Below are 23,740 nucleotides of genomic sequence, written 5' to 3' on the forward strand. Positions count from 1 at the left end.
ATTACACCGAACCCCCGACCTTTTTCTTGAATCTTTCACATCTTTCAGAATCCCCAGTCACTAACAAGTTTGCAAGTCCATGTTCAAGGCAATCTTCTCCATTTGTTTTGCTCCTGCATCTTATAATCACAAGCCTTTCACTCAAGCACGTTTTCACTCAAAGACTAAATAAGAAAAATGGAATAAGAGAAAAGATCAGAACCAGAGAAGTCACTTAGCACAGGCACACAGCTTTATACGAGCCCAAAATTGACAGGACTTACTACCTCAACAGATATTTTGTCAAGGGGGCAGAAAAGGGTGCAGAATTTGCTTGAAGAGCTACACCAGGCTATCCAAAATGGAGTTACAGCAGTAAGAAGTGGTCACTAGATTTATGGAATCTCATTTTCTCATAACAAACGGACAAACGCCATTGCTTTAACTTTGCTCATGGCTGCTTTCGTAAAAATCTGCCTGAGAAAACAGGTTACAGTCTATAGAGACTGAAGATCTGTACCTTGCATATTAACTTTTTGGGCATTTTTTTTTTTGTTTTGATTTTTAAGATCTTGCTATGCAAGCTCTCAGATCCTACACTTTATGCAGCAACATACCGAGCAGGAAACTAAGGCAGGAACACCGCTACATCGACTTAGGCTCTGGTTCATCACTGGTGTAGCTGGATTGAACTTGCACTCGTATGAAGACACTGCCCCTTACACTCCACTGATAGTGGCTTTGAGAAAAGGATCAACTGATGGATGAAAGAGTAGAATCCTTCCTCTCATACCAGTTATCTTCTTCCTGATGCAACTGGGGTTCAAGAAGCCATAAAGCTGGGATGGAGATCTACCAAATCTTTGGAACTAGCTCAGAGAGGGTCTCAAAGACAACAGTCACAGGAAAGACTGATTTGAAAGGCGTAGGGATAATATAGATGGATCAAAATCAGCAATTAAGAGAGTTCATTGGCTTACATACAGTACGGTATTCAGCACAGACAACAGTTGCTACCAAGTCTACCTGGTCGTGATTTCCTCAATTCTGGGTCTCAAATGAAAATCTGTGCAGCTGCTTTTATGCTCTGACCTGACAGTCCTTTCTATATACAGGCAATTAGCATTTCTCCCTATTACAGCCCAAAATGTCTATGTACCAGGCAGTAGCAATGCTAATTATATTGCCTGTCTTTGCAAACTAGCTGCATAGCCAGCTGTCTGAACAAAAGCTTACTGTAAAATGTAGTTTGGCCAGCCTTCGTTGTCTCAACTACTGAAATGAACGCTGCTTGTGGTTTCTTTTCCCCATGCTGGGGGTGGCAGGGAAAAGGTTATTTGCCCTCTGCTCACTTCGAAAACTTTAGAGAGATCTGCAATAACAATGCAAATGTTAAGTTACTCTCATGAGTTATCTACCCTACTCCTCTTTGAATCTTACATCATTTTGCATCCCTGCAGAATTGACCAATCTTTTTACTTGCACCTCCATCATCCCGTATTACGGTGACAAGATGTCATCTACTCGCTTAAATGTATATAACCAGGCATCCACATTCATCAAATGGCACGACTCAAAGCTACAGCAGTTCATTCCTGCTTGTGAGTGATGTGAAGCAACACAGAGGTCCCGATCTCATTTTCTTGCATCAGGAAGTGTAAAGATTCAGTAATTCAGTACGAAATAATGATTTTTCTCCTAGGCACCTGCTAGAGGGATGAGCTAATACCTTGACCAATGCCAAATACGAAGCACAAGAGTGAATTCTTAAAGAACAATTTACACAGATCGCAGTGGCACTCATCCTTAGGAGGAGGCTTCCATGGAGACCGTTTGGGTAGAAAAGCAGACCCCTAGGAAAGTCCTGTTAAAGGGCAGTATCAGCAACCAGAATAAATGGATATTCGCACAGTATTAAGTACAGGTGGGCAGTTAGTTTGCTAACAGATTCTCCCATGCTTCAAAGGAGAAACGGAACCTGTTAAGTCTAAGAAAAAGATATTAAGTCATGTCTAAAAGGAGCCCTGGGCTCCAGAAAAGAAAGCTCTTACAGAACTGAAAGCACAGGTTTATCTCTCCTTACAAACTCAACAAAAGAACAGTAAAACCGGCAAGTGGGGCACTCAGCTCTCACAGTTCTTCCACAAGTATCTCCAACCCCTTAAATCTACTTTTCTTTAAGCAATCGGTCTTATATACACAGCAGAGAGAGCTTGGTTTTCCCTCTCCCCCAGAATCCAAAAGCTTTTTTTTCTTTTTCTTTTTTTCCTTCAAGCATATGCAACACAGGAAGATTACTTGCTCAAAACAGTAGCTCTACCTTCTCTCCCTCCCTCCCTGCCCCCCCACCATATTCAGGCCACACTGCATCCAAGAAAGAAATGTTTATGTATGTACGTATTTAGTGGAATATAAACCAGGAACCATTACACAACTTCTCATAATCAGAACCCTTTTACGAATAAAGTTTACATAGAATTTTATACAACACATGCAGAATCATTACATCAAATACTAAATGCAGCATCTGAACTGAAGAAAATTACTTAAGTAACCTTCCTTATAAATGGATGTATGCTAAAAAATTAACCCATCAAAATAGCCAGAAAAGCAGGAGGCACAGGATACAATTAACCTCTCTAACACTGTGGGAAAAGAAAAAAAAAAAAAAGTCATTGAACAACTCCTATTTACTTCAGCTTAAACTTTAAGGATGTCCACAGGGGACGCACAAGTGGAACGTGAGGTACAAAAGATACTCTGTTATAGCCTAACATCTGAGCTGCCCATTGCTCATTTCAGGGCCAGTAGCTAGTTTCTTCCAGTTTTGCAGCGTGCCAGGCCAGCAAGTCATCGTGATGAACAGTATATGCTTCTGTTGCCTTTTCTAAAGGCACACTTCTTCCCGGTCACATGTGCAACAAACTGCCTACAAAGGCAAAAATACAGATATAAGGCAGGCCTCTTCAAAGCACTTCACCCTCCTCCCTTCTCCCAAATCCTGACATGCCAGCCCAGTGCTGTCAGACAAAATAAAGCAGCCAACAACAATCAGCGTTACCTTTATTTTTCTCTCGATGCTAGGAGATGCCAGAAGGATAGCACCTCAAAGTTCAAGAGCAATTTTTCCGGGATGCCATGGAAACCAAGCAGAAGTAAAATATTTATTTCTTTTCTTGTTGTCCATATGGTCTGTTCAGATGCAGATCCTATCAAGGAGTCTTTACGCCCTGTTCAAAGTCGGGGGGGAGCAGCTTGCAAACTTGTAAGCTTCTAAATGGCAAGGTCAAGCAGCGACGAGATGGTGTTCAGGACAGAGAAATAAAAGGCACGAAATAAAGCTCGGCCTCACTCAAGAGTCAGCAGGGAGTTGGCCACAAGTCTTACGCTAAAGAGACTGAAGACAGGGAGCGTGCAAAAGCAGCCTATGGAAATCATGAGCTAACAGCTTTTGCTGGGAAACTTGCCCTAGAAGTTCCCCGCTCTCGACATAACACCACAGCTTTCAGCAGCTGCAGTTTGTATCTCACAAACTCTGAAGCAATCTTACGGGAGATAAAATGAACCACAACACAGATTTACTCCCCTCAAAAAAAAGCCATCAAAATCAGTGACTTCTAGACGCCCCTGCATCCAGTGAGGGCGACAAGTATTCAACAGCATTCACAACAGCAGCTCCTCAGAGACTAACGAGGCAGAATGCAAAAATAAAACAAACCACAAAAAACCCCAACAAATTAAAAACAAAAAAGAGAGTACCATGTGGACCCACAGGCTCGGAGGACGTGGGTGTTTGTACTTTAACATGACATTCTTGAAATGATAACTTGGAATTCCTACACTGCTTTCATTTGTTAAGCTATTATACCCAATAAAGGTTTTCTGATTGCTATATTATCTTGCACTATATCACAGTACCTTCAGAAACATAAATAGAGCACTTCAACGGGGATAAAAATTTGCAAGTTTGACATTCCCATAGCCGAGAGTACCATGTTCATTACGTGTCTGAGTGAACTCACATTAAAGATAAGTTATCTGCATTTCATCTGAGAACACCACGCCTGAAAACATCTTCAGACTTTCTGACAAAAGCTTTCCAGAGAACACAAAACCACCACCTTCTGATAAAGAATCAAAACTCTATTATCAGAGGAAAGGAAGCCTAACCAGGAAGGCAGACTCCAAAAACGTCCATTTAGGGAAAGAAGCAGAGCTCTGGGTAGTGAGATGTTGCACCACATCATGTAGCGTGCAGCTATGAAGCAAGTATGTTCAGCAACTCCGTCTAGCCGAGAAATCGCTGTCTGTCCTCCACACTCATTATGCCATGCCTATGAAAACAGTTGATCAAAGCAATTCCTTTCTAATATTTAAATTACCACTGAAATGCTGCAACTAGAGACAGATGACTAGCACGGTCTTCCAGACCGGGAGCAGTGTCAAGCTGTTAAATACCTTCCTCTTACTTACCAGTTACATAAGGAATGAATAACGGATTCATCTTAATTTCATTTCACACCACATGCGGTTACTTTTTTTCTTTTTTGTATGAGTAAGTAATGCCATGCAGTGGGTTAAGATGACGCCCAGTGCAGTTTCGCAGATTAACATGCTGTATCATCCCTGACAGACCTAAACAGAATGAGGAGCATCAAAGGACAAAGTATCTTTCTATAAAGGCATATCCATCACAATACTGGCTGATCTATCCACAACAAATTGGTTTGTTAACAGAAGATAGTAATCTCAGAGAAGATCATACTCTCAAATAGACATAAACAGAGCTCGCCATACACATTTCAGGACTAGCACCAGACAGACATTAAAAAATGACCTTTATCTCCAGTTCTGTAACCACGATTAGTCATAGTAGGTGCAGTGAAAGCTTTTCCCACAAGCTAACAGGTACAGCTACCAGGGGCTAAGTCAAATAATTTTTTCTCAAGTAGTCTGTCATCCTCCAAGTGGGTGAGCGGCTGATGCCACCGCATGAGTGGGCTGTTTTGCAACTGATGGACAGCTGAAAAAGAGATGTGACATTTTGATTAACCTTCTCAAACTAGTGGGTATTTGGGGTAGTGAGGGGGAGGGATTAGCTCTGCAAGACATTTATCTTGTCCGTGTTCCTTGAAAAAATATGATAACTTGGCAAAAAGATTACTCTTAGAACAACAGTTACAGGATCTTTTAATACCTCATTTCAAACTGGGCAGCTTCCCCTATGAATTACACGCCAATCTCGAGAAACGCAGGAAGACAAACGAACACAAGATACATAAAGTAAAGAGCTCAATGCAGGGATGCCACTACACCTAGAACGACCCCCGTTGCAGCCCAAGCCACGTATACCTAGCAAAAAAAAAAAAAAATATCGGTGAAACGGAGAATACAATTGATCTATATCCTAACAAGAGACTATCTCTAAAAATGAGGGATATGAAAATTCAAAGAAACAGCAGCAAGTATTGGATATCTAAGGTATGCAGTGTTTCCTATAAAGATATTTCAAGTTAAGGTTTGAGCCACAGAGGAAGTTTCCCCAAACAACATATAGGGAAAGAGAGCGAGTAGTACTTGTGCTGTGACTGTTACATCATTAAATACAAAAATTAAGTCAGACAACGACGTTGCCATCACACCAATGCCCACATTTTATGAGAAACACTGAAGAAAACCCACAATTAGCAAGGAAGCCATAGAAAAGTTTGAAGAGTTTCAGTGTTCAGATACAAAAAAAAAAAAAACCCAGTATTTCATTTTTAAGATGAACTTTGCGTGTTTGCTGAGATATTATATTGCCTTACGTGCCTAGCAAAGGCAAAAATCAAGAAAGCGACTTAATAGCCGAGGAGCCTAACTACAAGCCTCTGCTCTCCTCAGGCCCAGAACTCAATATGGGACCCCATATTACATACTATTGACAGAAAAACCTGAGTATGCAGGGGACACCCTTACGACAAGAATCACAATCTATTTCCTGAGCTTTGCTGCCTAGAGCTAGACAGAAAGTAAGCATTAAGATCACAGACAAGTCCTGAACTCTTCGGCATCTTGCTCACGACCCACACCCAGAACACGCATCTGAAGCCGATGCCCACAACCGCTCTTGCCTCACATGCAATTGCTTCACAGTTAAAGCACTTTCCCAGGACACCCAACAGTTTCTTTTCCTCACTCCACCTAACCCTGATCTACCACCTTCTGCCCTCTGGTGAGGTGGCAGTTGCCCTGCTCTCTTCGTCCTACTGCAGCCAAAAAGATGAGAGTTTCAATTGCTTGAAGAATACCAGAATCATAGAATGGTTTGGGTTGGAAGGGACCTCAAAATCATGCAGTTCCACCCCCCTGCCCTGGGCAGGGACACCTCCCACCAGCCCAGGTTGCTCCAAGCCCCGGCCAACCTGGCCTTGAACCCCACCAGGGATGGGGCAGCCACAGCTTCTCTGGACAACCCGGGCCAGGGGCTCACCACCCTCACAGCCAAGAATTTCTTCCTAATATCTAAATCTACCCTCTTTCAGTTTAAGAAAAGTCAGCATTCAAGTAAACAGTTATGTGGCTTCTCGCTGCAAGAAGAACTACTTAAATCCTCCTTGGAATGTCTGTGGTCAAAACATGGAAATGATGAACGCACACACCGACATGGAACTCCAGTAAAAGCGTCTTCCCGTCATTGAGCAGACTATTACAGCATTTTTAAAACAGCTCCACCAATGCAGCTTGCAACAGGCACAAACACTGCTGTCTTCCAACTACATTCATCTCATCGAAATGCACAGGGGACAGCAAAAACACTGATTTTTAGTTCCTTACTGTGCTTAGTCAAGGCACCAGTCTGCAAGACAGGCACATGGGACATATGCAAAACATCAGACACTCAAAATTTAGATACAAATGAACCAGAAAGCTATTTTCATTATTAGCTTTGCAGAACTCATCCGAATGGACACTCCTGAGTTCCCCCACCACCACCACCATAACAGAAGAGGAGATTTATTACAAAAAAGATGTAAAGACCTGTCAATAAGCTCTGGTGCACTGCTGTAGGCTTACACAAACACTGCAAAGTTCAGAAGGTGTTTCTGGGAATTGCAGTTGGAGTCCATGAAATCAACATTTGAGTTACCTACTGAAGAAAAAAAAAAGACTTTCAACCAAGCACCTGAGAGTCAAACATCACTTCAAACACCATTTTCCATGCCACGAAGCCGAAAGATTCCACGTCCTTCGCTCAAAATTTCAGAACTACAGCACGAGTCGAAATTATTTCAAGTATCAGCAGAGGAACTTGACCCGAAGCCTCCCACAAAACTAAGAGGAAGTGAAGACCAGTTCTGGGATGTAACTCACCAATTCAACTAAGCAGTAACTTTGAAATTCTGTATTTAAGCAAAACACAGAGTTTGCTTCTTTTCCATTAGGTTTTTCTCTATCCAATACTTAAGAAAAAAAACCCCAAGCATCTGAAGAAATGGTCAGTTTACCTACAACTATAGGCAAAGACTAAACGAAAACTTTCAATTCTTGCCCTACTGAAACTTGCTTGTACGTTCTGGAATACAAAAAGCCGCAATTTGGGGGATCTTTTCTGAACAAAGGCTGAAGTCAGATTACTGCGCAGCACTTGTCCAAGGGGATTTCCCCAAACTCATTGTTCTTCTGCCAATTTTGAAGCATATGCAGCGAGATGCGAATTTTCTCCAGCTCCCGATTGTTCTCTGCTATCCTGCCGGTCTGCTTCAAACAATGCAGCATGACAGAAGCCAACGAAAGCTGGTCGTGATGAGACTACAGCATTGTATATAGTAAATTTTAGAAGTTTTCCACCAATCAGCACTGCAACCAAGTCAGAGTAAGTGAACAGAAACAAGTAGTAAACAAGACACGGGATACTCCTTTTATTAAATTAGCAGGTGTAGATTACAAGCAGGATTAAATCAGTTGGGAACCCGTTAACTAGCTATTTGCGTTGAAAGGTGCAGCAATAAAAGAACAGCAGTATGTTGTTTACTCTATAAATTCTTCCTAGACTAACGGCCCGAGCTCCACAATTGGGAAGTTTTTTTTCCCCCCTGTAAAATTGCTCTGGTTGTCATAAAACATTCACATTAGTAAAAACAGCGCTCGGGTGTTTTGTTACAGTACCAAGAAAACTAAATTGGCTGACTTCTACAAAAAGAAGAATATAACGAGAGGAATCTTTGCCACACTGAATAGCTGGCTTGATTTAAAGACACTAATTACCACAGTAAACCAGAGAGTAGTTTAGCATTGACTTGGGCTGAGTAAAGCCCCAATTCCTTTATTGGGGAAATATAAGTACTATCTATGAGATAACTTGGGGCTCAATATCAACAATAAAGCACAGTCAACATATTTTTCTTGAGTGACTAACATGGCGTCTTAACAATAGCATGATGTGTCAGATGTAGATATTCTCCTTCCTAATTAGAGCTTCGTACCATGATCCAGGGCAGGTATGTCGCTAAAGTAATCACAAGTAGCTATTTTTCATGTCCTTAAAATTCAACAGCCCCAGCATCAGTTGTTAACCTGCCAAACCATTAATGGCATATAACAATCAAACAAGCTGTAACCCTTAGTTTTGATTCAGACTCTTCCTGCTTCTTACCATTAAGGCAATCCTAATGAGAAGCAACAGTATCTGGAAACTAAAGAACCTCCACAAATTCCAACAACTATTCACCCCTAAATTTGCTTTGCGTATCACTGACGCTCCAATGGGAGCAATGCCTTAAACTTCCACTCCCTAAACAAATAATTCAGCTTACACCAGAGAGGTGAAGAGGTGGCGTTATCATACATCTTACCAAAATTCATCTCAGTTTATAGACTGAAAAATCACAGCAAGTTAAAAACTTAAAGGTTACCTGGCAAATGCAGCAAAACCAAGGCCAGAATCCACATCCCCCAAGCCTTTTTTCCCAGTGTTCCAGTTAGTATACAATACAGTCCCCAAAATTCAACAGTTTTTTCTCCTGACTCAAGAGGCAAGCTCCTTTGACCTACACAGCACTTTGCTCTGGCTAAGCGTCTTCCACACTTATATTTTTACATGTTGACCTACCTCAAATGACATGCCAATACTTTCTGCTTGGCATACCAACTCTGTAACAAGTTCTGTGGGTAAGTCACGTGGCTTCCTGAATTGCACGAGCTTAAAACTGGCAGCCCGAAGTTTCTTTGTTTAATACTCTCAGACTTCCTTCTTCGGGATGACATCAATATTGTAAGATGCTGCAACCTGAACTATATGGCTACACTAAAGCTTAATCTTAGTTATAGCAATTCAGTCCTCAACATCAGCCACAGCTGTGCAACGAACCAAGTTACATTTCAGTATTTTAAATAAAACCTCACTCAATTCTACTTGAATGCAGACACTACTCCACTTTCAGTTAACACTGTGTTAAAAGGCTTGAAAACTTGAGTTTTCAAATGAATCTTCTAAAGAATAACTTACCTACGCTACAGCAAGGCCCTGATTGCTGTAATACAGAGTGCCCTACTGACGCATATATATTCTTCTGCATACAGATATTAAGAATAAGGTCTTGCTGCTAAGTGGCCACTCAAGTAGGAGTACTGGTAGAGGAAAAATATGCTGTTAGGAAAAAAAAAAAAGCCCTCTCTTAGGTTCATATTAATCCTGAATCCTACCCTATATATCAAATACACTGATGCTATGAATCGAACAGGAGAAAGCAAGCAAAATGTAACTGGAGGCTATAATTTAAGATAGTTTTGTAGTTAAAGGAAATCATAGAATCATTTGGGTTGGAAGGGACTTTTAAAGGTCCATCTAGTCCAACCCTCCTGCAATGAGCAGGGACACCTTCAACCAGATCAGAAATGCGTAAGAGTACGTTTCAAACGGACGAAGGCAGTGTCACCAACACTATCTTACTGATTGCTTACCTCAAGTTTAGAAATTAAATTTCTAACTATAGAGACTTGAAGCCAAACTTGACACAAATTTTTATTTCCCATTATAAGTTCACGCAGCATCTACAAGTGTTCTGCAACCTAGCATTTAAGCATGTCACTTTACATACATGTAATTAGGGCCAGCATCCTTCTGTCTACAATGACACCGTCCTCAACATTTGGAAACTAAGAAGGGCTGGACCCGTTTATTTTTGGGCAGGAGATGGTCTTGGAAAACCAGGTGCCAGTTTCTGCCACCCCAGCTCTGAGAAAGACCCCAAGGAAGTTAGTGCAATCTCTCAGAAGACTCTCGTTCTCTCTGTGTACAATACAGCACCACAGAATGGGGACCAGTTGATATCTGTCATCATAAAATTGAAAGAAACTCTCAACGCAGATTAGAAGACAGTGCAAAGTGTTAGAAAACACACCCCAAAAGTCGACTGCTTTGAACTCGCCACTTTCAGCAAAACCAGGCTGTTTCTCTTGTAGGATCACGCTTTCACATTTTGTGCTCAGGCTATGCAGGTGGACTCCATTCGCCTGGCAAACAGGTGCCTGATATTCAGACTGCACACCACCATTAACTAAGAGGAAGCCAGGAAGCTACGCAGCACGTACGCACGGGACCAGTTCTGAGATGAAGAGATGTCGCACACACGACAGCAAGCCACCGCAAAGCACAGCAGCATTCTGCCCTCGCTGCCCCGCAGACGCCAGAGCCTGGTGCCACACGCTTTAGAAAGCGCCAAAAAACTTCCTGTAGTCTTTTACAGAGAATGTAGAGACGAAACATTCAAGTCCCACCATAATTACGGGCCTGAGAAGAGCAAGGGCAATTTGATGCTCCTGCTACACCTTTCCAGTGAACACATCCAAAGTCTTCACAGCACACAGCTATCACAAGGAAGATCAGGGGGATTTTGAAGCAAATCTTGGCCAATACTCCCCAAAGTCTCAGCCGTCTCTTGCCATACTTCCAGGAAAGATCTCTTTGGCTGTGTTCTAAAGCATTATTTTTATTGAAATTCCAACAAGAGAAAAGCAGAGGGGGCTCTGCTTCATCCTCAATAATCCTGTCATGAGGAAAAGGATTCAGCTTATCAACAAACAATTTACAAGCACGCTTTTCCTGTAATCTCAGCAATAAAAACAGTGCTTTAGTGTATTCTGATGTACTGTCTTAAATATCTATACTTATTTTAGAAAGCTTAAGACGTTCAGTGATAGTCTTGAAACATTTATAGAACCAATTTACATCTAAGTGAACACATCCAGATTGAAACACATGGTATATGGTCTGAGGATGTTCTTTATACATAGCAGTTCTCAACTTGTGAGCTACGATTAAGAATCGATGTCCATCCCTATCTTATATAGTGAATTATACAGACAGTGCCAAGTTCCGTTTCTGGGAAAACAGACTTCACCTCTGTCCGGATAACAATGTTATTTTAGGACCTAGTGTGCCAATCCAACTGCCTGCTGTGATCCTCTGAGCTACCTCACTCGTAGCTTAGCAGCAGACGTTGGGAACTCTCCTAAACCAGTGTCCAGAGGAACCTTCCACCTGCAGCGTAACTGTTGAAGTCACCCTTCTCGTATGGCTCTAACCGGAGAAGGAACAAAGGGATTTCTGTATTACCATCCTCTGGTAAGTAACCTATTTTGGGGATAGATCTTAAAGCTTGAAAACAATCTATTCCAGAAGCCACATTAGCTTGACAACTCTGCTCTAGGGGTGATCAAAAGCATCCCTAAAACTAGGTTACTGCATGCAGCTATGTAATCACTTTTCTGACAAATATTCCCAAAGAATTCAAAAAGACATGCTAACATAGCACAGGTTATACTCAAGAACAACTGTGTCCTTTACACCTAAATTAGAAATCACTTTTTACTCAGTTATATGAAGAAAGAGGCGTGAAGATGTCATCGTTTTAAAAGATTTGTTTCCTCTCAAACACCGGTTCCAAGCCAGCTGTCCCATCTTTATACAGGTCTTGTCTTTGCCCAGTTTACTTCTGCTGTTAACTCCTAGCAGCACTAATAAATTCCAAGTACGGAAGCACGTATTAACTAATAAAGAGAGACAGCCTTCAGAACGCAATTTTAAAGTGTGCCATAAGCTATGCCTAGGCTGCTTATCTTATCTGTAGTGCTAACTCACTGCAGGGAATGAAGAGCTGCAGGAAAGGAAGAGAAGGAATAACATCAGCATAACAGAGAAATTCAGAGTTTCTTTAGAGAATTTTAACCTTGTCGAATGGCCTCGCCTTCACCTGTTTGACGAACTTTCACCAGATTCTGCAGTTTTAAGTATCTGAATCCTTGCAGAATACGCGGGAAAGACAACAAAATTAAGATGTGCTGGATTTATTTCCTGTACATTGTTAAGCACGTAAAAGACGATAAATCAAGTGTCAATAGCATTAGTCACTTTAACATCAAAAGCAGCCTTAACATCAAACTCAGGGATATGTAGATTTTTGCTATACAGAAAAAAATTCCCAAAACAGTACAGCCTTCAGAAGCAGTCAATAAATACTATTACATTTTTACGCTCTTAAGGGGGGAAAAAAAATATTAAAAAGGTATTCTGAATGCAATGATTAAATATCACCACCGTGCTATTTCCTTGGGAGAATGAAGGTGTGATTGGTTCCATGACAGCAGTTTAAACAGGTTCCAACCTTCACTATTGGCTGATGTGAAAGATATGCAACAGGTATGGCTTTAAAATACTACTGTTGCACCCTAATAAGCTCAAAGAGACACCAGTGTTCGTGAAGTTGGTAAGTAACTCGCTCCTAATTTCAATGTTAATCAACTACTTCACTTACAGTTATCTGCTTTGCATTCCCAGCACTCCCACAATCCTCCGTATTCCCCAAACCCTGGAACCCATTGTAGGGTTTCTGCTTTGCCTCTGGATGGTAAAAAAATAAAAATAAAAATGCAGAATTCATCTCATATTTGAAGCAGAAGCCAGGTGATTCAGAAGCCTAATTATTGACTGCGAATTCCACCAATCAGCTACACTCTTCATCAAACAACAGCAGGATTTGAGCCCCTCTTGCTTAAGTCAGAAGTTGGAGGCTGCCGAAAACAAAGCAGAAATAAGCTTCTGGAAACCAGGAAACACAGCAGGGGGATGCTACGCTCGTGTTAAGCAAGAAGGGCAGAGGGCACAAATAAGACTACATTTTCTACATACATATCGAACTGTTTAGTAAGAAAAGCCATTTTTCAGATAGTACCTTCTGAAACTCAAACAGCACAGCAGGCTGGAAAGGAAGGGTTCGACCGCAATATTACCCTTCTCTCTCTGGAAGCAACTGCTGCATTTCGTTTAAGACTCAAAAGCACTTGCACGGTACTAGCAACCCCGCAAAGAATCTCTGAATTGGGATTTAAGGAAGTTGGTCTTAATACCTTACTTCAGCCAGTAATCTGCCAGATCACCTTTCATCAACATGCAACACCGCTTTGCTTTTGCGCTGTAGTTTCCTCCGCTATAAAGCGGTGATAAAATTTACCTCCTCTGCAGAAACTCAGGAACACCTATGAAAGCTAAGGCTCAAGCGTTAAGTACTGTTCCACGCATAGTATCAAATGCAAATTTACGTAATAACTGTAATATAACCACTACTGTTAACGTCAAGAAAAGTTTTATCTGTTCGAGATGAAAGGTTTAAGTTATCAATCAGGAAGTTGTTTGACACTGTATCAAACCCTTTTACAGTACCAAGATGAGTACACAAACAACTGGAAAGAGACAATAGAGGTATACTGTTACGGACGCATCTTTTAGTTGCCCCCTTCCTCCCAGCTATGAATAGCCTTTGTCAGGGCACTCACGAAAACTATATTCGCTATGCAAACATAAAATGAACACAAACTAGAGATGCTGAGACTGATGGGAGCCACCTGTCTCTTCTTTATCCTCCTGCATCTAGGGGAAGAAAAAAATAGACGCACCTATACATTGAGCTAGAGGCTGACCTGCTGGAAAGCAGCTCTGCAGAAAGGGACCTGGGAGTCCTGGTGGACAAGAAGTTGCCCAGGAGCCAGCAATGGCCCTTGTGGCCAAGAAGGCCAACGGTCTCCTGGGAGGCATTAAAAAGAGCATGGCCAGCAGGTCGAGGGAGGTCATCCTCCCCCTCTGCTCTGGGGAGGCCACAGCTGGAGCACTGGGTCCAGTTCTGGGCTCCCCAGTTCAAGGAGGACAGGGAACTGCTGGAGAGAGTCCAGCAGAGGGCTGCGAAGATGATCCAGGGACTGGAGCACCTCTCTGATGAGGAAAGGCTGAGAGAAGACTGAGAGGGGACCTCACCAATGCTTATCAGTATCTAAAGGGTGGGCATCAAGAAGCTGGGGCCAGGCTCTTCTCAGTGGTGCCCAGGGACAGGACAAGGGGCAACAGGCACAAACTGGAACACGGGAAATTCCATCTGAACATGAGGAAAAATTTATTTCCTTTGAGAGTGCCAGAGCCCTGGAAGAGGCTGCCCAGAGAGATTGTGGAGTCTTCTTCTCGAGAGATATTATATTGAAAACCCTCCTGGATGCATTCCTGTCCAGCCTGCTCTGGGTGACCCTGCTTTGGCAGGGAGTTGGGCGAGATGATCTCCAGAGGTCCCTTCCAACCCTGACCATTGTGCGATATGGCTCAGCTCAGCACTGCGTTGTGCAGACTGTGGCAGCAGTGGAACAGGGAAGCTGCCAGCAAGGTGATGAGATACAGCAGTGCTCTGCGGGTTCAGCAACAGGCATGCTGCAAGATGGAATCTCCTGGGGAAGAGCAAATGGGTTACAACATGCAACAAATGAGGACTACAGCTGTACCTGGGGAGCACTCCTTATAGGCAGGTCATCTCCAATACTACTCATCCTTCATATAAGGCCAGACCCTATTACAGTTGTCACGTCACCCAAGCGTTGGCATGGAAGCAGAATTCCACACGTGATACAGATGTACCCAGTTACAGCTCATGAAGGACATGGTTCTGCATTGGTTTTCAGACATGTATGCTCTAGAGGAACATAAGATATCATGACGAGGTCTAAACTCAATGCTCCTTTTTTTTTTTTTAAATTTTAAAAATATAGGAGCTACAACAGTCCAGGTCAACATTATCCCAAACCTGCCACAACTAAACTCTGTTATTAGTTGTACATTATCAGGGATTTTAGAAAAGCAGATGCATTTTGGCGAGTCTTATTTAAAAGAAGCAAGAGGAAAGCATGAAGCATATCTATACGCCTTTTAAGACAGAAAAACCACACAGCTGATCACACCAAACAGAGCAACACTGAAACTACTGATTTGTGTTTCCCTACTTTGGATTCCAATATTCTGTACTGTCACCACCAGAGTGATTTTTTTTTAAATAATGAAGAGAGACTATGAATTTGCCAGTTGACTATTCATTACATGGCATGGTTTGGTTTGTTAAAGGCTTGGGTTTCAGCTATCACTAGTTATGAAGTATTCATTTCAACAGAAGGATCCATGCTAGTAAGAAAGAAACTGCTCCATTAGAAGATGACTTATATAAACGGATGCTCGTGCTCTCTTTCTTCACTGACTGCTTCTTGTGCTCCCTTTGCGTCAGAACTGCAAGGGAAAGCATAAAGACAGGATCTTTAATTCTACCGAATTCAGTCCGTATTTTAGAAAAGTGAACTCACGTGCCAACATGTAGTTTCAGGATACACAGGGATTATGCGATTAGAATCCCACTGGCTTGCTGGGAGGATTCAGCAAGATAACTACAAATTACTTAGCGGGCTAGTGTCAAAAGGACCTCTGTACTTATTTAGCCTCTGCTCTAGATTACTGACCCACTTATGAAGAGCTAAGCATCCCTGCTGTGCGATGCCAACACCCACTCCATCTGTTTGCTTCTGCTTTCTCGGAACCTCTATAAGTCTGCGTAAGAAGTTCTGTTAATTACCACATGAGCAGCTTTTGCATAGCACACGCAGTATCGGCCTCACTCAGTATGTAGTCACCTTGACAAACAGCACAGAAACAGAGCAATCCTAATCGCGGCAGGATTATCAATGACATGAAGTACACGCAGATTTCTGAAGAGGCAACTGAATTCGACTTTTGTCCAAGCTGCTCTCAGATTTGAGAAAAGTTTGTAGGTGTTTAGTTGCTTCGGTGAAAAATACACTCTCTGGAGTAGTAGCAAACTCTCTGGAAATCTCCAAGGGGACCAGAAACTTGTGGAGCCATGACTGAAACTTCTGTTGAAGGAATAATGGCCACAGTTGTCAACAGAAGCATCCCACAACACGCGTAAATATCTACACCGAGTTAAAAAGAATTTAAATCCAAAGATAGTTTAAAAAAAAAAAAAGAAAAATACACTACAGAAACCCAAACACAAAACCCCTCCCTGCACACAAAAGAACATTTGGAAAGTTGGCCCAGCTGTCACATCAGAACTGCATCTCAGCAGCTTGGCACCTCAAACTTCCTGCTGACTCCGAAGAAAAAAGAAAGTTTCAAATTCAGCATTTTATTATTTAACCCTGCTGATTTGCAGATCTTTAAGACATTCACTAAAGTGGGTCTCAAGCAGCGCTTTCATTAACTTACTAAATCCAAGAACAAGAATCTCCAGAAGTCATTACAGTACTGAGTTGACATTTGTTCTTTCTTGGGAACCCAGACTACTGCTGTCAAAGTGAAATAATATCAACAGTCCAAAAGCCAACTATGAAACTCAAGAATTCTGTGTAGCACTGCCGGCAACCCTGATATCATCTCACCCCTTAACAGCAAGCCATTTCTTAGTTTAATTTTAAACCTTGTGTAATAGACAACGCTACTCGAAGAGCTCTCTAGCTACAAGCTTACTCCTAAGGTAGTTCAGTGAAACCTGCGTCCCATCCTTTTTACAGCTGACTGAAGGATGGATGAGAACAGCACATCACAGCCCAGCAAGAACCTCTGGTCACAACACAAAGGCTATACAGAGTCTGACAGAGCTTCGTATTCTGTTGTAAAGAGTTATTTACTATGCCTACTTGAACATAAAAGGTCACCCATGCAGGAGGAGATACTCAAATACAGATGACTAGTAGACTAGGATAACAATGATAAACGCGCATACTGTTTGTATCTTCTAACATCATCTTCAAAATTAAATTTGAACAGCTATTCTTCTGAAGTACCAATGTTTAACCTGTCAGGACAGCTTTAGAAAGTCTCTCTAAGAGCTCTAAAAGTTAGATACTCGTTTTATACCAAGTGAATCTCTGTGTGTGGCATATTTCGCTTTTGTCATATGAAACGCCTTCCAATTAAGCATTTTGTCTTTGTCATGGTGAAGGCTTCCTAAACACATACAGTCATCTCACGTCAAGTCAAGAAATACTTATCCCTGCAGGTTCCAGTCTTAGTCTACCAAAATACACAAAGACAAGAAAGTACTAGTATTTTATTTCTTATTGTTTTCCATCTGGCAAAAGGGAGAAAGCAGAAGGGAAACCCAGAGAATTTGGGGACTGCTCTGGGGAAGAAAACACAAGCAGAGGGCAGCATTAGAAATAAAGTGTGAATAGAAAAAACAGAATTAGAGTAGTCATTCTTTCAGAGCATACTCATGCTTTTCCCAAAAAGCTGTGTCAAATCTAAAAGAGAATACTAAAACCATTATCAGATAACAACTATAACACATTTGATATGTGGAAATCATTACTGACACCAGTCAAAACTAGTTTGTGCTATGATTAATACAAAGCTTAAAAGTAGCTGGGATGAACGCTCTAATACAGAAATGAAGGTCATAAACCAGATGCGGTTTCTCTCCCCTAGAAGTTATTTTAAGTACGAGGGGCTAAGTGCCCAGAATATTCCCGTGCCATCAGATTCTCTACCTTTTTCATAGAAAAAACACACCTGTGAACTGATTTTGATACTTATGTCTCACATAATGAGCTTAGACATGCACCTTAATGGGAACTCCGTACGACACGAATTGAGAGCATACTGCATTATACTTACAAACATAACCCTTGCCTCTCGCACAGCAGTTGCTATGAATTAAGTTGAGAAAGTCAAAGGGGTAGAATGCAAGTCGTTCACCTAAATGTATATACGCATCAGGAGCGGAAGAGCAGTTCTAGAAGTACTCCAGTTTATCAAACAAAAAGCACTTTCATTAACAAATAATAATTACAGTAAATAAACTGGTCTTCAGACACCCTGTCTCCAAAGATAAAATTCCCCTTTGAAAGGGAGACTGGATGCAGCTTGCACAACTTAAATGAAACTACCGTATACAATTGCAAATAGATGACTGAAGTGTTGACCAAGGAAAAACTAGTCTTTTTTGGTTTTTTAAGTGGAAATGTAGGTTCAAGTATGCCCCTCCAATTATAGACAGGGTTATTAAATAAAAGCATAAGGCAGTGCTACAAACTAAGAGCTGCTCTAGGCACCACCGGAATATGTACAAATTGGAATCCACGTAGTAATGAAAATTGAAATGTGAAGTTATTATTAGCAATTGTGACTTAAAGCATGTGATTCAGTTGTAGGCAAGCACCATACAAAACCAAAACAGGTTTTAAAGAATTTTTAAAGAATCAAAAGCATGCAACTGATATTTTTTAGTCACTTGTTCACAGGACAGCCTAAACATCCATTTAGTCATTTCTTAAGTGGTTGCAACGATTTCAAACACAACAGCACTTACCTTGGTATCGTCACACATTTTGTATTGCAATTCTGAGTGGTAATTGCCTTCTCAAGCTCATCCAGCTGTCCTGTTTTCTTTAGCTTCTTGACCAAGCTTTTCACTGCTTTTTCACACCACTTTTCCTCCTGACCATTCTGCTCACCACCACCAGCCCCTCCAGAGCCACCAGCAGATTTTTTCCACCCCAGAAGTCTCTTCACAACTGGTGGAGTGAATGGCAATATGGATGACATGACTTTCACCAGACAGAACACTCAGCAAGTAATAAATTAGAGATTCCCGTCTGATCCCTAAAAACACAAACCAAAACAGACACATTAGCACTGAGGTTTCACATGAAACAAAAATTTTGCTTAGGATCTCTCATTACCAAATGCCATAGGACATCGCATCCCAAAATAAGAGAGATAATAGTTCAGAAGTAGTCTCCATTACGGTTAGCTACTTCATCCATAAAGTTAAAAAGCAAGTTTGCTGCAGAGCCTTCAACAGATAGCACGCACTAAGGTTACTGTTGGATCAGACATTTAATTTTCCTCAAGTCAACTCCAGAAAACACAGAAGTTAACTCGAGCCTAGCTTTGCACCTAGGCTGGCTGGTTTTAGTCATTTATTAAAATTTTCCACAAGTGATTGACAAATTGCATACACATATACACACATTCTGCCCGTCTCCAAATTAATTTAGCAAGCAAAATTGTGTTTGGAATGTCATTTAGTCATTACAGCTTGACAGAAGTCTTCCAACAGCCAGCCATTTCACAAGCCTTTTCTCATTTTGTTTGTCATGTTTTTAATAACTACCAATTTTGTTCCTCTGGGGGCACAGATTTGAAATTCAGTCATAAGTTTGGTAATAAGCTTATTCCCGTCTTTCTAGTTCAATGGCCTACAGATAAGGAATCTTCTCAACTGGCAGTACTTAAAATCATCAAGTCTTTCAAACTTCATGGAAGGATAATTAAAATCTTAGTTTGCAGGCACCTGAGTAGTAGAACTGTCTGCTTTCAATTTTGATAGTCTTTCATTCAGTGTCAACTACCTGATCAGGATGTTTATATAAAAATGAAAGATTAGAAGTGATGCTGAAACTTAGGCTATGTTTAGCATTCACTGCAATTTGCACTTCAAATCATTTAAAAGAGAAATTATAGCCATTTAGGAAAAAAAAAAAACAAAACACCTTGTTTTTGCAAGTTCTATTAGGCTAGTTTTAGGTATTAAAGCGTAAGCCCCAAATCAACCATGTTTTTTCAGGCAGACAGCTGTTAGAAATTGCTTGAGGACATAATGGTCCTATGGCTAGAAGCGTGGCACTGAAGTCAAAACACACCTTATTTCCAGGCAGCAAATGGGTATTTGAACTGCAGAAAGTCACCTTATTTCCAAGCTGTACAAGTTAGCTCAATCAATGGAAAATACCTGGTTTTAGCTAAGAGCTAACATTACCTTCAGGCTACTCAATTTGAGCTTTCAAAGACAGCTTAGACGCCTCTCCATTCCGTACAGGCGCACTCCTCACTTCTATCCAAAATATATCAACTTCATCTTACTGAAATTTCCCATCTGCAAAACAGCATGGTTGATTTGGGATACTTCAGGCTACACTATTCATGGCTAATTTATGCCTTGTCATGTCTTTGCGGTTTCAGTGAGGACCAACAAGTCAACAAACACTAAATTATATTCTACAGGTAACTTTAAATCATAGCTTTTCAACTTCCACAAAACACAACATTCAGTAGGAATGACATTTGAGTTTCAACTAAATTATACCTCCATGAAGCAGCTTCTGCGAGCACCTAAAAATATGACAAGAATTGTAGTTTTCTGGGGTCAAGGAGGCAGAAGTTCCAATTAACAAGGACTCAAGTTTAACATTGGTAACTTTATGCAAGTGATTCAAAATAACGTATCCTAAATCAGAGAATCATAGGATGGTTTGCGTTGGAAAGGACCTTAAAGATCATCGAATTTCAGTTCCCCGGCGATGGGCAGGGACACCTTCCACTAGACCAGGTTGCTCAAAGCCCCATCCAACCTGACTTTCAACACTTCCAACAATGGGCCATCTACAAGTTCTCTGGGCAACCTGTGCCAGTGTCTCACCACCCTCATCATATAAAATTTCTTCCTTATATCCAATCTAAATCTACTATCTTTCAATTTAAAACCACTGCCCCTTGTCCTGTCAGTAGAAGCCTCGGTAAAAAGTCAAAGCATTCATTTTCACACAAGACTATAATGTGAAAAGAACTTTCATTCTTTCAGTAATATTAAATTATTACAGAATTGTCCCCACTATTTCAGGCTGCAGGTTCTGCAGGCTGCAAAAGCATTGCACTGGCACACTGGCTGCAGTGAACACAAGAAAAATAAACTCAATATCCAACATTTTTTCAAATTAAACACTGAATAGGACACTTGGGGTACGGTTTCAGAGGGAACCAAGCCAATGTAACAGCTTCCTGCCACAGGAAGCCCAGGTCTCCTTCCTTTCTTTCCTGTGGCACCACCACTAATACCTTTCCACAGAGCATTATTCTTTAGAGAAAGCAATCCTTTATTTGGATAACCAAATAAAAACTGATCAACGGTTTTTCTTTGCCGAGTTAGTTCTCTTTCAGGTTAACCAGTTGCAGTGGCTCACACACAGAACTGTAAGTACTTGATGTCAACATCATACAAAAGTACATACCCGGGCACATACTTCAATTTAGTTAATTTATTTCAGGAGTGAAAACATTAGACCCCTTATGCAGTAGAGTGAGTAGCTCCAGGGATAAAACAGGAGGCTTCCATAGCCTCTGCTGTTTTAAGAAATGCTCACACTAGGTTTCTGAAACAGAGAATGGCAGTCACTCAGAGCTTTATAAAAAAAAGACTTCAAGTTTTGAGCAAGGCCAACATTAGATGCTTCAGAGGCATACGCAAAAAATTCAGAAAGACTCACCAACCAAAAAAGATAGCCAATTTTGCTGCAAAGATCCCATTTTAAACACCAGCAATTGATGGTGTAATATCTGAACACTAAATTCAACGTTGACAGACTTAGGCAACCAAGTACCAGTATTGTTGCTTATCCACACACCAATAATTCTCCCGTTTACTGAGCTCACTGACACATAATATACGTATTTCCTGTTCTTTAGCTTCAATTTTGACACCTTTCTATGCCCCAGAATACTCCTTTGATTGTCAGCCTTATAAGACACACACACTTCAGCAGGGTCTCATTTACCATGAAGGTAAATTGCCTATTCTTCCAGGCCCTCTAAACATTCTCCATGCTTTTATCTTATTTTTCAGCTTTACAATACCCCTCGTGATGAGGTGTCCAATTTTGCACTATTCTCTCCCTTAAGACATAACACTGATCTATATATCATTTTCTGTATGCTCTGGTACTTTGTTGTTTGTTTGGGTTTTTTTTAAACTAAGATTTGCCTTTCTGCTTCAAATGCACATTGAGCGATTTAAGTCTTGCAGCAGGGAAGAATTTAGAAACCCCATTCATTTCAGTTATTCCTTTTATTTGAACTCTCATACTATTTTGACATACTCAAGAACAAAAAAAAAAAAAATAAATCTTTCTTTTCCCATTTCCAAAAGACTGTCAGCTCAGACCTAACTAATGAGAAGTTTCCAGATATTATACTTCGTTTTAACCAGTTCCCTTAAAGATGTTTGCCCATACAGTTTCTGTAGCACAGGTTGATCTGCTACCCCTGTGAAAATTAGCTGTAAAAAAACAAAAAACAAACCCAAACCACACAAAGGAACATGCTTAAAGAGCCCTTTATTACAACGATTATTACAGCTTAGCAGCTATTTAAAAAAACCACACAACGTGCACCCCAGCTGCAGACTAAGAGTCTGGGAGGCTTAAACTTCTTCCTTCTACCCATTGTTTTGCCATGTCAGGGATTTGCCAGGAGTATCAATAAGAATTTCATTAAGTTATTCCAGTAGCGGCCCCGGATCTTTCAAAGGCTGAGCAGAGACAATGTGACACAAGTAGGACAGGACTTCATTCAGCTTAATGTTTCAGCTGATTGCGAGGAGTACTCATAGGAGGATATTTCAGCCAGTTTAATTTATGCAAAAGTGGCACTCTGCTCCAAGCCTAGAGGAGGCACTGCAAAGTGCAAAGCTGAATTCTGAGCAATTTTGATAAACGCAAACTAGGCAAGGAAAAAGCAATAGAGAAATTAATACGAAATACCCTACTGGGTCAGTGCATCTAGGCTAGCGCTCTGTCTCCAAAGGTAGCAAAAGGATACGCTACTCAAGGAAAGCACATGAGCCTGGCTGTTTTATGTAGCCCATTTTCCTCGTAATCCTTCAGCATCTTAAACTGTTACAGCAGGAAATTAAAGGCTACATTCCTACCTGTTCCCTTTTAGGAGCCGTTTATGGACCTGTTGTCCACAAAACTCATCTAACCACTTTTTGAACCTGCCTCCACAACCTCTTGTGGCAGACAGCACCAGAGTTTAACTGCCCACTGCCTAAAGAAGTACTTTTAGCTGTTTTAATTTGATCTCTTCTTACCATCAGAAAGCAGCCCTTGTTCTACCACTGCAAGCTCCACTTAAGAACTGTTTGCATTCATCTCGTCCACAAGCCTCATGATTCTGTACACTTGAATCCCGTCCCTCCCTCAAATAGAGCCTATCAGCCTTTTATCACAAACAAAGTATCTGAACACAGCTCATACGGTTTGGGAAGTTCCTTTGGACAGATGCCAAGCCCTAAAAGAGCTTTACTCCTTCAATTAAATTACAAGTACTCGAAGACACTACATAAGGACTGATCTAGAGACCACAGAAAAATTGTATCAGTCTATGGTTATCTTTTCACTTATCTCTTTGGTCATACTATCCTAAAGCTCTCAACATCTTCATTAAAAGTACAAACCCAGAAATCTACACCGGAGGAATTTGGAGATAGGAGGCAAACAGCACATGTCTGCAGCTGAACATCTAGCAGAAGCTCAAATAAAAATGAGGAGCCCTAATTTGTGTTGTGTTCTAACTGTATCCACCTAGACAGTCTCAGACACCATGTTTATACTAATGGGTTTAGGA

General features: G+C 41.1%; 1 protein-coding gene across 3 annotated transcripts in view; it reads right to left on the reverse strand.

The window, feature by feature from the left end:
• Positions 1-23,740, reverse strand: part of LOC128902618 (mothers against decapentaplegic homolog 2) — a 52,877-nt gene that overhangs the window by 22,294 nt on the left and 6,843 nt on the right. Inside the window, exons 1-2 of one of the 3 annotated variants that reach the window (XM_054185914.1) lie at positions 21,349-22,148; positions 18,648-18,940 (exon numbers count right to left, since the gene is read on the reverse strand). In XM_054185914.1, the coding sequence (XP_054041889.1) occupies positions 18,648-18,883 (236 nt within the window). In that variant the 5' untranslated portion in view covers positions 18,884-18,940; positions 21,349-22,148. Of the gene's footprint in view, positions 1-18,647; positions 18,941-21,348; positions 22,149-23,740 lie in introns of those variants that run through there. The other 2 variants (XM_054185912.1, XM_054185913.1) reach the window with 2 other exon arrangements.

This window comes from Rissa tridactyla, chromosome Z, assembly GCF_028500815.1.
Source record: "Rissa tridactyla isolate bRisTri1 chromosome Z, bRisTri1.patW.cur.20221130, whole genome shotgun sequence".
Taxonomy (NCBI): Eukaryota; Metazoa; Chordata; class Aves; order Charadriiformes; family Laridae; genus Rissa; species Rissa tridactyla.